The sequence below is a fragment of the Lithobates pipiens genome, unplaced genomic scaffold (genome assembly GCF_037356315.1).
Source record: "Lithobates pipiens isolate NorthernLeopardFrog02 unplaced genomic scaffold, aLitPip1_a1.2 Scaffold_30, whole genome shotgun sequence".
Lineage (NCBI taxonomy): Eukaryota > Metazoa > Chordata > Amphibia > Anura > Ranidae > Lithobates > Lithobates pipiens.
Window position 1 is genome coordinate 50,691,947 of NW_027507791.1, and position 14,351 is coordinate 50,706,297.

Genomic DNA, 14,351 nt, shown 5'->3' on the forward strand with positions numbered 1-14,351 from the left:
CCCCTCCTGAACTATACTAGGTTTTTGGAGTCTGCAGGCGGGGAGCTCATTGAAATCTTTAAGCCCTCTATGCGAATGAGTATCAGGTACATGGTACCCCTACCCATTCACCAAAAAAAGTGTCAAAGTAATAAAAACAAGAGACAAGTTGTTGACTAATAAAAAAAAAAAAAGGGTCCCCCGATGTAAATTAATCGCCAATCACATTGAGAACTTTTTATTAACTTTTTTTGGTGAATGGGTCAAAGGGGCCCTCCAGATTCCGATAAGCCCCCACAATCACCCCCCCCACCTTTTCCGATCTGCCAGGCTGCATGCCCAGACAAGGGTCTGGTATGTATTTTAAACACTTTTTTAATGTTTTACTAAGATTTTATCATCCTCTCTTCACAGGTCTGAAGCTTCCAACTAGCAGTGCCGATACCAGGTTTGACAGTGATGATAATGACATGGATTCGGAGGATAAGTGCTGCCCATGTCAAAAAAATGGCGGCCAGCTTTTGGACCTGGATGAGGAATTCTTTCAGAAAAAGTTTGAGAACTTTTTAAGGAACACCATTTTCATTCCCAGGTAAGCATTTGTCCACTCTCCATTCAAACCAAATTAAGATTTCCTGAGCTATTTAAGTATATGCAAACCCTAAGCAAAAACTTTTTGCCTAGTGTTTCATATTGTAAGCCCTTGTACACCTGGTCGGAGATTCAGACGGAATGTGTCCGATCGGACCGTTTTGTCGGATAATCCGACTGCGTGTGGCCTCCATCGGACTGTTTCCATCGGAGTATCTGACGGTTTTACAACTGTTCCTTTTTTTTTTTTTTTTTTTTTTTATACTTTTTTTTTCTTCTTCATTGAAATCTGAGCACTGGCTTTCTGCTGATGCACCAGTTCCTTAACGTGTGGTTGTGTGTCCCGTAGTGATGAGTTGGCACAGCTCCTGATTAGGTTTAGTTTAATCAGCCTGTAGACTGAATTGGAGGGTGATAATGCTTACTACACAATGAATGTGTTTTGTCACCCTAGAGCAGAAAGCCTCAATTTGCCAGTGCCAGAATTTCTATGTAAAGCAAGGTAAATAATCATGTTGTTTTCCAGTTGTCCAGATGAGGAGCCACTGCCGATGAGGGACATCTTCTAACCATTCCATCAGCAAGGAAACAACAGTTTCCTCATTCGGACAATGATGGAGGCACCAGATAAGCATTTGCCCTGCAATAAGACCCTGTTGCTGGCAAATTGGCACCAGGGACAGTATTGCTGTTGTGGCCACTTACCTCCTCTGTCCTTTTGAACCTCCCTAGTATTCCTTTTAATGTGATGGATAGTCAGCGTGGAGGCAGTAGGTGATGGGTCAATGTTTTACAAGATTTATTTTATTATAAGTTTAGTAAAAATAACGCTAGTTTGTGATGTAATTACATATAGGGGCACCAAACATCGCAAAATGTATGCTAGTAATACTTGACTCTTTTTTTAATAGGCCTCCTTGGAAGGTGACTTTAATCAACAAGAATAAACAAAGGTGAGCTAGGTCGCCTTTTATATAAATCAATGTTGACCACTTTAGATGGTAATGCGGTTCATGCTAAAAACAGTGTTTACGGTGGTGGAAGCACCAGGGCCCAGTTTCAAATGCAACCTTTGCGACCCTGGTAGTTCCCCCAGTGCAGGACGCTATAAAACATGTGTGTTCAACCTGTGGCCCTCCAGCTGTTGCGAAACTGCAAGTCCCATGAGGCATTGCAAGGCTGATGGTTGCAAGCGTGACTCCCAAAGGCAGAGGCATGATGGGACTTGTAGTTCCGCAACAGCTGGAGGGCCATGGGTTGAGCATCCATGATATAAAAGAAGGCCTAACGGGAACATACAAGCAGTATATAGAGGGAGTTGTTGCTGATATGTTTTTGAAAACCTTGGTTACCTGACCTCACTCCCTTGGGTTACAGAGGCCAAATAGTATGCAGGCCAGGAGTTCGGACTACGCTGGCTGCTTACTTGGCATTGCACATTTGGCAATGCCATCTGAAGCGATTTTATTAAATTAAAACAAAAACCTAAAAAAGTGCTATTGCTTTAAATCAAACACAAAAAATGAAAAAACGGCCATAAACTCTACTGTGAGATATTAGCACAGTACCCAATACCATAAACAGAGTTGTGAATTGAAGTATTGAATTGAACACCAGTGAAAAAATTACCAGTAATAAAAATATAGACAAATGTGGTACAAGTTCTTTGATCACATCCGCACCATCTGTGTCAGAAACCATGAATCAAACTGAGACAGAAGTACAATCAAATCACACTTGTTTATTAATAAAAAGGTAAATAGAAAAAGCGTAGTCAAGCATAGCCAGAGTCCAGTAAACAGATCGGGTAGTCAGCCAGGCCAGAAGTCAGGGATCCAAGTAGAGCAACAGCAAGCAGGATAAGGAGCCAGAAGGGATGTCCGCAAGCCTGTCTTTAAACAAACCGCAGGAGATGGTTTCTAGTGATGTGACCAAGGCAAAGGCAGAGGTGAAGTGAGCTGGAAGGCTTTAAGTAGGAAGGTCAGACAAGCATCATCGAGAACAGCTGGTAACTGGAGAGAGCAGAGAGCTGGCAATTAGCCAACAGCTGAGCAGCCAGCCCAGAGAAGGAAGGGCTAAGCCAGCCCTGATAATCTGTCACCAATAGTTGAATGATCCAGTGACAATCCCCTTCACCATAGGCAAAATGGTCACTTACCAGATAGCATGGACCTTCTGTCATGGAAGGTCAACGATGCTTGTGGCTCTAAACCCAGCCAGGGCCGTTCCGGGAACCTTCTAAAAAGTCTCCATCCAGGTACCAGTATCACAGGTAGTAACCAAATATAAAAAAACTTGTCATAGTATAAAAAAATCTTTAAAACTTTATTCTACAGTATGTATAAAATAATACACTTATGACATGCAGAACATGTTGCTATGTACTATTCTCGCATTGAGAATAGTACAAGTCTGCCAACTTGTACTGTCAGCACGTCGCTCCTACCTACGCATTTCATCATAAGATGTCTTCATCTGGGGGCACCCGTTGGTGCCCCAAACAATGTCATCTTATGACAAAATGCATAGGGCAGAGGGATGTGCTGACGTCGCCAAGCTTTTCGAATCCTGGAAGGATGGGTAGTTGCGAACATTATTATGAAATTACCTCCTAGGTTTCTTAGTTCTTAATAGTCCAGTACAGATGTCATTCTACATTTACCAAGCCCTAAAAAAGGGGGCCCTCTAAAACCCCCAAAATATGTTGACTTTTTTTGGTACAGGAATAAAAATAAAATCCAGTATGTGTGTGTATATGTATATGTATGTGTATATGTATGTGTGTGTGTGTGTATATATATATATATATATATATATATACATACACACACACACACACACACACACACACATATAATTTTATCGTATGTATATAATAATTTTTTTGTTTTTCCCACCTCATTGCCAGGAACTCTAACTTCACCCTATGCATAATACTCTATTTTATTTGCTTCCAATGTAAAAAATAAATATTAACCTAACATATTGAGCTCTACACACAGCCGTGATAACTGCAGAAATGTAAATGTCTTTGCAGGTCTCCAAAAAAGAGAAGAGATGTAGTGGGGTTGAGTGGCGATGGTCATGGAAACGCTTCATTCTCAGAAGGAACAGTCAGTCATACCATCAACAACACTGGCACAGATTTCAAGCCTTACACCTATAAGGATAAGATCTTCCGTGAAAGAATGGTCATACCTAACCTCAGACATTTCACAGAGTATCGGATTGACATCCATGCCTGCAACCACGCAGCAGACACGGTTGGGTGCAGTGCTGCAACTTTTGTATTTGCTAGAACAATGTCAGACCGTAAGTATTTTTTTTAAATGCTCATTCTAAATAATCAGACGGATAAAACCTCCAATTCATACTCCACTAACAACTATATTTGTCCATTACAAATATTAAAACATTAAGCAAAACCACTTATAGCATGGTCTCAATACAATTTATTGAACATGCCAAAATATATACATAAAACTTGGTCACGATATTTAAATTATGATTATTTACCATTTAAGTAGTGGGGCTCCTCTAATCATTGCAGTAATTTAAAAGGACCCTGAGGTTTGGTAACACAAATTCTTCATGGGTCGTTTCAAATAGATTATGTGCTCTGCGTTAAAGCAATATAAAATGATGCCTCTCTAAGCAAGTTATAGGTATCAGAAGGCCCTCTAGAGTTCTAAAAACAAAAATATTAAATTAGGAATCTGTCATGGCTAATTTGAAACTTTTAGGCTTGCCAGCTAGGAGTGAATGTGGAATTCTGCTGGTCTTTTGTATGCTCATGGCTATAAGGATATTCACCCAATCTGGCCAGAATCAGACAGTTATCGAATACCTATAGGCATAGCTCCCAAATGTCCCTCATTTTGTAGGGAATGTCCTTCTGCTGAGACCAAAATCAGATGTGTATATCTCTGTTCCAAATGTACTATTTTTACTTCCAAAAGTGTTATGTCTCATTAAACGTCTTATCCAACCTTTATACAGTTGCCTTACATTTGTTATTTTGAAAAAACAATATAAAGGAAAATGGAAATGATGTCCTTGTTGGGTTTAGCTGATCATTCTCCACATATTAGATCTTTGTGGTCTATGTAAACGGGGCCATGGCAGGGACGTGTTCTTTGCCTAAATTGTGTGTGCTAAAAGGTGTCCCTCTTTATCATTTAACAAATTTGGAGGTACGCTGTAGGTTTTAATTGTTTTGTAATAAAAAACAATGCTGTAGGTTCGCTTGTCCCATGTTATAAATTACAATGAATCCATGTAAATATCACAATCCATTTACAGGCCTGTTGATTGCACCCATGGCAGTACCACATATTTTATACATGTAGAAAAGGTATTGTATTTATCAGGCCCAGTGTTTTTTTTTTTGTTTTGTTTTTCTACCTAAGTGACTGATGACCTTTGTAAGAGATTTATTTCTGTTTCCAATTCCCTCACCTCCTGTCCTAGTGAGTAATGAACTGATAAACTGATAAAACACATTCATATTGTCTGAACCAATCAATCCTAAATCAACTGTTGAGTTTAAAGTGCAAGTTTGAAAATGCTGAGATATCTGAAGATCTATATGGTGCCTGTTTTGTGTAATGTTACTATCACTAGACTGCTAACACAGTATCTTCTATATATTTTTTTTTCCCCTGTACAGCTCATGCTGACAACATTGCTGGTAATATATCATGGCATTCTGCTGGCCACAATACCATCTTTATGAAGTGGGAAGAGCCACCCAATCCCAATGCATTAATCCTGAAATATGAGATCAAGTACAAAAGGGAAAATGAAGTAAGACTCCATTCACTTGGCTCTATTGATTTGGAGAAATTGATTCAGGTTAACAATTTTTTGTTCATAAAATACAGGGGTTTTTACATTCATGAACCCAGTCAGTCTTTACACACACTTATGTTTTTCTAAATTCCTTTTGTGTATGCTTGTTCTTTTTATATTTTCTCTATTCTTTTACAGACTGTATATTTTCCATTGCACTAGCATGTAACCCAGTTTGTCTGTATTCTCTGGATAGAGTGAAATTCATATTTTTTAAATGTTTTATTTCTGTTGCATGTTGATCAGCATTATTGGCTGATCAAAAATAATATTGTATAATTGGGATCTATAATAGATATTACATTTTCAAGTGTTTACAGTGATGCATTCTTTTTTTTCAAAGTATTATTATTGGAAGCAGCATTTAGTTGGGTATTTAGATGTGTGGGCAATTGGATAAGTGAATGGGTATTTGTGTGGGTAGTTAGTAGTGTTTTGCAATATAATTCTGAAATGTGTACACGTTGCAAACCTCCATTTCCACAGGCATATTAAACATTTGGGTTATATGTTGATTTATTATTATTTTTTATTATTAGGAAGGTCCATCAACTGTCGTATGTGTTTCCCGCCAGAAGTTCAAAAAGTACAAGGGGGTGTACATCAACGTGGCACAACCTGGCAACTATTCTGCTCGGATAAGAGTGACGTCCTTGGCGGGCAATGGGTCATGGACAGAACCCATTGTGTTCTCTGTACGACTTCCAGGTGAGTTTGCTCTATTGGAAGGCATTATATAGGATTATAGCATACCAAATCTTCTGAGAGCTTTGAAAATGTGATTGTTGGCTACAGCATGAGGTTCTCAGTATTTTCCTATACAGGAAAAAAAATGAATGCATTTATCAAACCTTGTTTTACTTGCTTTTTCCCTCTGTCACTTTTTTATGTGTATGGACCACATGGGTGCTGTTACAGAAGCTCTCCTGGCCTTATCAAGTACTGCCTAAGGTTAAGCAGCACCCAATGAAGGCTGATCTCTCATCTTCCATTTTGCTGCTTGTGCCATGTCAGTGATTCACTGTGTAATAAAGCTGGGATGACAGGCCCTGAATTTTGGGAATGGCTGTGGACCCTGTCAAGGGTTTTCTCCTCTATCCCAATGGACTGTCCTGGAGACACAAGAGTGGAGGGAAATCTCTCTTAAAGCTAAACTCCAGCCTTGCTTTCAGTCTTGCACAGTTGTACAGCCCCCCTCCTGGACTGGAATGGCTTACTCTGATTTCTCTGCACATTTGTGAGCTTCTCACAATTTGCAATAGAAGCTGCAGCAAGTCTGATAAGAACCTGCTTCATTTACTTGTTGGAGCACATCCAACATATTATCTAGGACTGTCTTCCCAAGCCTGACTGTGTCTGGCCCGACTCTTTCACTTCTTGGATATCATTTCTTTGCATGATGGAGGCTCAGCATCACGTGTGGGCATTACCACCACAGCCTTCTGTTTTCAGAAAGCTATGTGCAGCACCTCCCACCAGCCATATTGATCTCTTCTTGCATAACTGCTTTTCCCAGCCTGTCTGCGTCTAATGTAGATCGAGATGCACCTACGTGGCTCAGTGTACGTTGACAGCACCCCTCTGAGCTGTGATAATGTGACTACTCTGTGCATGCACAGGAGTGACAGTATCGTGGCCTGGCCAAACAAGTGGTCGAAGAGTCTGAACCCGAAAAGGGGGATCGGCCGAAGATGGAAATGCCCGTGACAACGCTTCGCCGGAAGGGATTTTTGACCTGTAAATGCATCACATTATTTGCCAACTAATACGTTATGGCATAAAGCTCCCAGGGGCATTTATTTATTTTCAATTGGTGAATTAATGCCACATTAAAGAGTTGTCATCAAATCAGGTGTAGTAGATTTACCCTTACTTCTCGTCCTAGTGACTGTAACATTTTTGGATTTACCATAATTTTCTGTCCCAGTGACAAAAACAAGGAAATAGAGTTTGAATCTCCTCGGGTGAGGGCACAGCTCTATCCACGACCAACTGTTTTATTTTTGTTTTTTTTGTCAGATACCCATTAAGTGCCTTTTTAGCTAGCATACAATGTATTACTAATACCCTATTAGTGTGTGCAGACCTTTTCCAAAAAATCTATTTTGATTTTAATTACTTATAAAATGAACATTGGTAAATATTTATATGTGAATTATTATTTTTGCTGAATGTACTACAAAAAAAAATCATATTTTAGTTCTTGCATGGTGCATTCCATATTTTGTAGACTTAATTCCTCCCCAGACTATTAAGGTTTAACTATGTGCATTTGGTATTCGAATTTTTAAGGTAAACAAGATGTAGATGATTTTATTTCCACAGAAAAAGAGGCCTCGGAGACTTTATATCTGCTGCTCAAAATCATGCCTATCATCCTCCTGCTGATCATAGCCTGCCTGGCTGCCATTATCTTCTTTTACAACAAGAAGGGGTGAGTCTATCTTCTCTCTGTGTTTTTTGATGTCTTTGGTTCTCTGACATAATGGTCCTACCCAAGTGAAGAGATAGATGGCAACCAGATTCCCAATGTTGGGTGTACAGCTTTTATAAGCTATAAGACAAAATCAAACATCCATGCAGGTGTTTTGGAACATATAAAAAGTGATCTGTTAAAAATAGTCATGACATTTGCAAATCCAGTACATGGCATATAATCGAGTCCAGTTTAATGATGCCTCCACCAGCAGCACATACTCTTCTACCCTTTTACTTCCCATGCTGATCTGTTTGGTGTGTTTGGTTGACAGTGCTGGACTGATGAAACCAAAGGTTGGTGTTGATGGATGTCCTGTGGAGCGAGTAACCCTTCCGGGTGACTAAGGCCCTGTTGAAGGGCAATATAGGTAGACTCTGTCTTTGGCCTGCTGGCTCTCTAATAACACCAATGAGGGAGCGTTCAGCAGAGAAACACTTGGACGGGTATAGAGACACTCAGGGTTAAAAAAGGTCATCTCACTAAAGGGTATCTTTGGGAAGTTTTTAAAGGAAACTGGTAACTGGTGTAGCACCCACTGGTAGTGTGCTAGAGAGTGTAGGTACATTTGGGCAGGTCTGGCTGGTTGCTAGGCCTGTTTGTTTTCATTCTGGGCTAGGTGTGGCTCAGTGTAGCAGCTGGTGACTCACAGGCAGCATCACCAAGGCCTCATTCTTTCCAAAAGATTCTGGAAAGAGAAGGGATGTGGAACTGTCTGGGGTATACTTAGAAGCCTTGACCAGTCCCCAACTTGGATTGGCAGGGGGCTGGCCTCCTTAAATACTCTGGGTCAGTCCAGCTGGGGAGGAGTTATCAGGTGGAAAAGCTGGAGTGAGAGTGTGTGGAGGCTGTCGGGGGTCCAGAGGGAGCTCCCCAGTCTGGAGGGGGTGGCCTTGGGCCTGGGCGTGGGTGCAGCCAGAAGGAGAGGAGATCCTGGAGGAGAGACAGTGGGAGAGACCACTGCTAAGAGACTCCAGAGAGGACAACTGGTCATAGTCAGGAGGGCTGATCGGTGAAGCACAGTCTGGAGGACTGGGGAGGCACACCTGAGAGAACTGGGACTTTGTAGTTTGAGATGAGTGCAGAACCAGAAGAGTGGACTGTGGTGAATGGGGCAATGAAGAGAGGCAGCTTCAGCCAGGCCCACCTTTTGCAGCTATAACAGCTTCAACTCTTCTGGGAAGGCTATCCACAAGGTTTAGGAGTGTGTCTATGGGAATGTTTGACCATTCTTCCAGAAGTGTATTTGTGAGGTCAGGCACTGATGTTGGTCAATAAGGCCTGGCTCACAGTCTCTGCTAAAATTCATCCTAAAGGTATACCATCGGGTTGAGGTCAGGACTCGGACCAGTTAAGTTCCTCCACCCCAAACTTGCGCATTTGTGAGGCAAGGTTCATAAAGACAAGGATGAGTGAGTTTGGGGTGGAGAAACTTGAGTCCTGACCTCAACCCGATAGAACACCTTTGGGATGAATTAGAGGGGAGACTGTGAGTCAGGCCCTTCTCATCCAAACATCCGTGCCTGACCTCACAAATTGAGTTGGTCCACCATATATATAATTTTTTATTAATTTTTTTCAATTCAGAGCAAGATCCTTATTGCGAATACCATTACAATGTACATAAAGCTGAAACTTTTTTTTTTTTTTTTTTTAAATGTGAAGGCTTAAACCACCTTAGATTTTTTTACAGCCTGTGTCCCACTGGGCATATTTCCCTTGACCTCCATTTCTACAGACACAACAGGAAATTAAAAAAAAATCTCTCTAATGTGATGTGAATAGAATTCCCATTTGAGGGTTGACACAGAAACGGGTTTCAATTAGAGGATTTTCTATTACTACTTACCGTAATTTGCTGACAGCTTTAAGATTTTGAATTTTTCATCACTTTCTGGCCTGTGACAATGGTCACCAGGATAAATATGGTAACTGGTACCCAGCAGGTTCACAGATGGCAATAAAAAACATTAGAGCTTCCTATCGTTCCATGCTGTACCCACGATTTTATACAATTACTTTCACATACACTGTAGCCCATTCCGCTCTTAGTATATATTAAAATCTGACCACAGTCACGTATGTCTAAACCCCTTACCAATTCAATACTGGGCAAATTCGCCCCCTTCCTGTCCGTGCCAATTTTCAGCGATACCACTTTGAATGACAATTGCGTGGTAATGCTACACTGTACCTAAATGAAATTTTTATAATTTTTTTTCCTGCAAATAGAGCTTTCTTTTGGTGGTTTTTAATGTGTTTTTACTTTTTTTCTAAACAAAAAAAAAAACTATTTTCTTTGTTTTTGTTATAAAATGTAGTAAATTTAGTAATTTTTCTCCTTCACTGGTGGGCACTGATGAGGTGGCAGTGGGGGTCACTGAAAGTTTTTTTTCAAACTTTCAGTGACCACCACTTCGTAGGCTCTTTACCATGTGATTAGAGATGTCCCTCGTGAGTGTGTGCGGCTTAGCAAGGATAACTGATCCCTGCTGGGGCCATCATTTTGAATACGGCGGGCGGGAAGTAGTTAATTTGAGCTTGCTTGCACCCTTCTCACCTCGACCAGCCTTTACCGGCATCCAGTGACACATGTAGTTTGTTGTCGGTAACCATATTTATTTTCCTGGAAGAATGTTACAAAGTAAGTACGTGACTTTTTACATTTTCTTAGCTTTTCTTTAAATCATTATTCATAAATGTTAAACAGAAGCTGTTTACCCTCTGGATCAGCTTCATTTTCAGAAAATACACGTGAGTAAGCTGGCAGATGGTGAGGAAGTAATATAGATTTTTTTTAATATTTTTTTTTTTTTTTGCGTGACATACCAGAGTTAGCTGGAACTGGCTTGCCCTAAATGGGCTCTGCAAAAACAAGCCAACCAATAATAGAGGGTTACATTTCTTTGCGTTCTATATTTCTAATTTCTGCAATTTCAACAATTATAACTTTTTTTTTTTTTTAAGTAAATCTTAACTCGGGCGCTAAAATTTTATACGTTAACAGTAGACTATATACAAGGAAGGCAAATACAGTTAAATTATACACTATTTTACAAAAAGTATTGGGACACCTACCTGTACACGAACTTTAAAGGCGTCTTCGTCTGTAGGGTTTAATATTGAGTTGGTCCACCCTTTGCATCTACAACAGACTCAACTCTTCTGGGAAGGCTGTCCACAAGGTTCAGGAGTGTGTCTATGGGAATGTTTGACTATTCTTTCAGAAGTGCATTTGTGAGGTCAGGTGCTGATGCTGGTCGAGGAGGCCTGGCTCAGTCTCCACTCTAATTCATACCAAAGGTGTTCTATTGGGTTGAGGTCAGGGTTCTCTGCAGGCTAGGCAAGTTCCTCCACCCCAAACTTGATCATCTTTATGGATCTTTGTGCACTGGTGTGCAGTCCTATCTGAACAGGAAGGGGCCATCCCCAAACTATTCCTACAAAGTTGAGAGCATGAAATTGTCCAAATTGTCCAAAATGTCTTGGTATGCTGACGCCTTAAGAGTTCCCTTCACTGGAACTAAGGGGCTAAGACCAACCCCTGAAAAAATAACCCCACACCATAATCCCCCCTCCACCACATGATTTGGACCAGTGCACAAAGCAAGGTCCATAAAGACATGGATAAGCACGTTTGGGGTGGAGGAACTTGACTGACCCACACAGAGTCCTGACCTCAGCCCAATAGAACACCTTTGGGATGAATTAAGGTGGGGACTGTGAGCTAGGCCTTCCCAACCACATCAGTGCCTTACCTCACAAACGTGCTTCTGGAAGAATGGCCAATGGTTTATATGGTAACAATGCCCCATCTCCCATTTGTGCTTCTGATGGAGACTACCAGTGTCCATTAAAACAGATGGGTTTATGTCACTGGTGTCGCCATCGGTTAACCTACCCTGGGAAATACCGTGCAGTCATCACTAAAGTAAGTGTAGACCGGAAATGACAGCACTTAGATGAAACACAGTATGAAAATGAAACCATGATATGTCACTAAAAAGTGCTAGGGAGTTATTGGAGCTAAGAGTAATGTCAATGCAGGGTCATCATCCAGTTGTTGACCTTAACAAACCTGGCTCACCAAGACCACTCTCTTCAAACTGGAGGATCCAACTAACAAATGGCAAAACAAAAATAAAAAAAGGGGCACAAAGGCCTAGTGCATTACCCCATAAAAACGTTCTTCAAAACAAAACGGTGCCAAATAAATTTTCAGGAGAAGCCAAAGGCTAATAAAGTGTAGAAACCAAGCAACCCGAATGACAGGGAGGTCTAGATGTTAATGTTTGTCAAGACCTGGGAATCGAACGTACACGCTAACGTGTTTCGAGGGATGTACCCCCTTCTTCAGCACATCTAAAGGAGGAATATCCCTTGAAACATGTCACCATGGGATTCCTGTCATTTGGGTTCCACTGTTTCTATGCATTATTAGTCTTGGCTCCTATTCATTTGGCACTTTTTTTTTTTCTAATAAAATTTTTAATGGATAATGCACTGATTCACAAGAAAAAAAATATGTATGTCACCACCACATGTTTCCAATGTAGGGCTGGCTTTCTAATATTAAAGGTATGCTAAATGGTGTATTTTTCCTATCTTCTTTTTTTTTTTTCTTTTAAAGTGACTCTTGATTAAGGGTATGTTTGCCTTTGCTTACAGAAAGAATGACGGCTACCCAAATGGGACCTTGTATGCATCCGTCAATCCAGAGTATTTTAGTGCATCAGAAGGTAAGTCTGAGAATATTGCACCACAGCAAAAAAATACTTTCTCTGTTTTGAGCTGCATATTTGTCCTGCTTACAATCAATGAGCCTCTTAAATCGGTGGTGGTAGACCACTCATAATTTTACATTACTGGAAGGCCAAGTAAAAATTAGTTAAAACCAAATTCCATGTTTGCTTCAACTTTAGACATGCTATCATCTTCGTAAAAACCATGTGGCGTTGGCCACATACAGGATATATAGTGCTGTATTCTGGCAGTTCCCAGAACAATATCGAGTCAGCCATTCAACCTTCCTCTAAAGCAGTGGTTCTCAACCTGGGGGTCGAATGGCTATTTGGGGTCACCAAATCCTGGACTATTCCTGAAGCCCGCACTGTTCTCCCAGCCTTTTCGCAGCTGGCTAGCTGGGCTGTCCCTGGAGCCTGTGGCCGCCCAGCTGGGCTGTCCCTGGAGCCTGTGGCCGCCCACTCAGCCTCTGCGCAGCTGCCTATTCAGTTCACGGCATAGCTGGGGGGGGCAGTTACTAGAGGTCAGCTGACTGGCAAGGAATTTGAAGTGGGAGGGGCTGAAAGAGACCCCATCTCCTGATTTCGGCATAGATGGCACTGCTGCTAGACACCACAAAGTCAGAGACGCAGTGAAGCCAGAGACACAGTGAGTAACACTACCTGTGATTATAGTTGCCACTAAAAGTCCCCACTACAGTTCTCAGATCAGCAGACGACCTTGATCAACAGCACCTAAGTTGGCTGATCCCAACTCCCCGCCACCACTGCGGCGGATCCCAACTCCCCGCCACCAAGAAGTAAGAGAAGGAATAAAAACGGAGAATACATGGAAGGGAGAGGAAAAGAGGGGGAGGAACAAAGAAAAGGGGAGAGAGAGAATAAGAGGAAGAAGAAGAGAGCCCGCTATAGAGAGGGGGGAAAAAAACAAGAAATTGGATTAGAGTGAGAGATAAAAGGGAAAGAAAGGAGAACAAAGAGAAAGGGTTTTAATACTGTACGAGGGAACTCGGGGAGCGCTAAATGTCTGTGGGTTAGGGGCACAAAGTACTTGTCTTGCCTTGGGGCGGACAACCCACGCTACGACAATACATTTACTGTTAGGGGTTCCCACAACTTGGAAACTTTATCAAGGGGTCGCGGCACTAGAATGGTTAAGAACCACTGCTCTAAAGGTTTCCTCTAATTTGAAGAAGATAATTTTTGGTCATGGACCTATCAATTTCATTTAGGCACCACATCCCTGAATTTAGTCAATGAACAAGGAGGATGTGTGGGATTTTTTAGGAGCAGAATAAATTGCAAAAATATCAAATATAATGTTTAAAAAGTTTTTTTATTTTGAAACCCAATTTTGAATATCAAAAAAAAATAAAAATCGGTATACAGTAGTATTTGTATATACAGTGCATCACTTCCACATTTTGTTATGTTGGCCTTTAATTCCAAAATGCATTAAATTCATTATTTTCCTCAAGTCTACAAACGATACCCCATGATGACAATGTTAAAGAAGTTTGTTTGAAATCTTTGCACAGCCTTTGGCATGACACAAAATTGAGCTCAGTTGATTGGACATGATTTGGAACGACACACACATGTCTATAAAAGGTCCCACAGTTAATAGTACATATCAGAGCACAAACCAAGCCATGAAGTCCAAGGAATTGTCTGTAGACCTCCTGAGACAGGATTGTATCAAAGCACAGATC

The 14,351-nt window shown here is 41.0% G+C and overlaps 1 protein-coding gene across 1 annotated transcript in view; it reads left to right on the forward strand.

Moving 5' to 3' along the window:
• The window catches only part of LOC143942201 (insulin receptor-related protein-like), an 89,513-nt gene extending 75,349 nt beyond the window's left edge, over positions 1 to 14,164 (forward strand). The window contains exons 10-17 of the mRNA XM_077463454.1: positions 394 to 571; positions 1,482 to 1,523; positions 3,608 to 3,882; positions 5,240 to 5,376; positions 5,961 to 6,129; positions 7,747 to 7,855; positions 12,566 to 12,636; positions 14,118 to 14,164. Of these exons, the coding sequence (XP_077319580.1) occupies positions 394 to 571; positions 1,482 to 1,523; positions 3,608 to 3,882; positions 5,240 to 5,376; positions 5,961 to 6,129; positions 7,747 to 7,855; positions 12,566 to 12,636; positions 14,118 to 14,164 (1,028 nt within the window). The remainder of the gene's footprint in view (positions 1 to 393; positions 572 to 1,481; positions 1,524 to 3,607; positions 3,883 to 5,239; positions 5,377 to 5,960; positions 6,130 to 7,746; positions 7,856 to 12,565; positions 12,637 to 14,117) is intronic.
• The last annotated feature ends 187 nt before the right edge of the window (positions 14,165 to 14,351 follow it).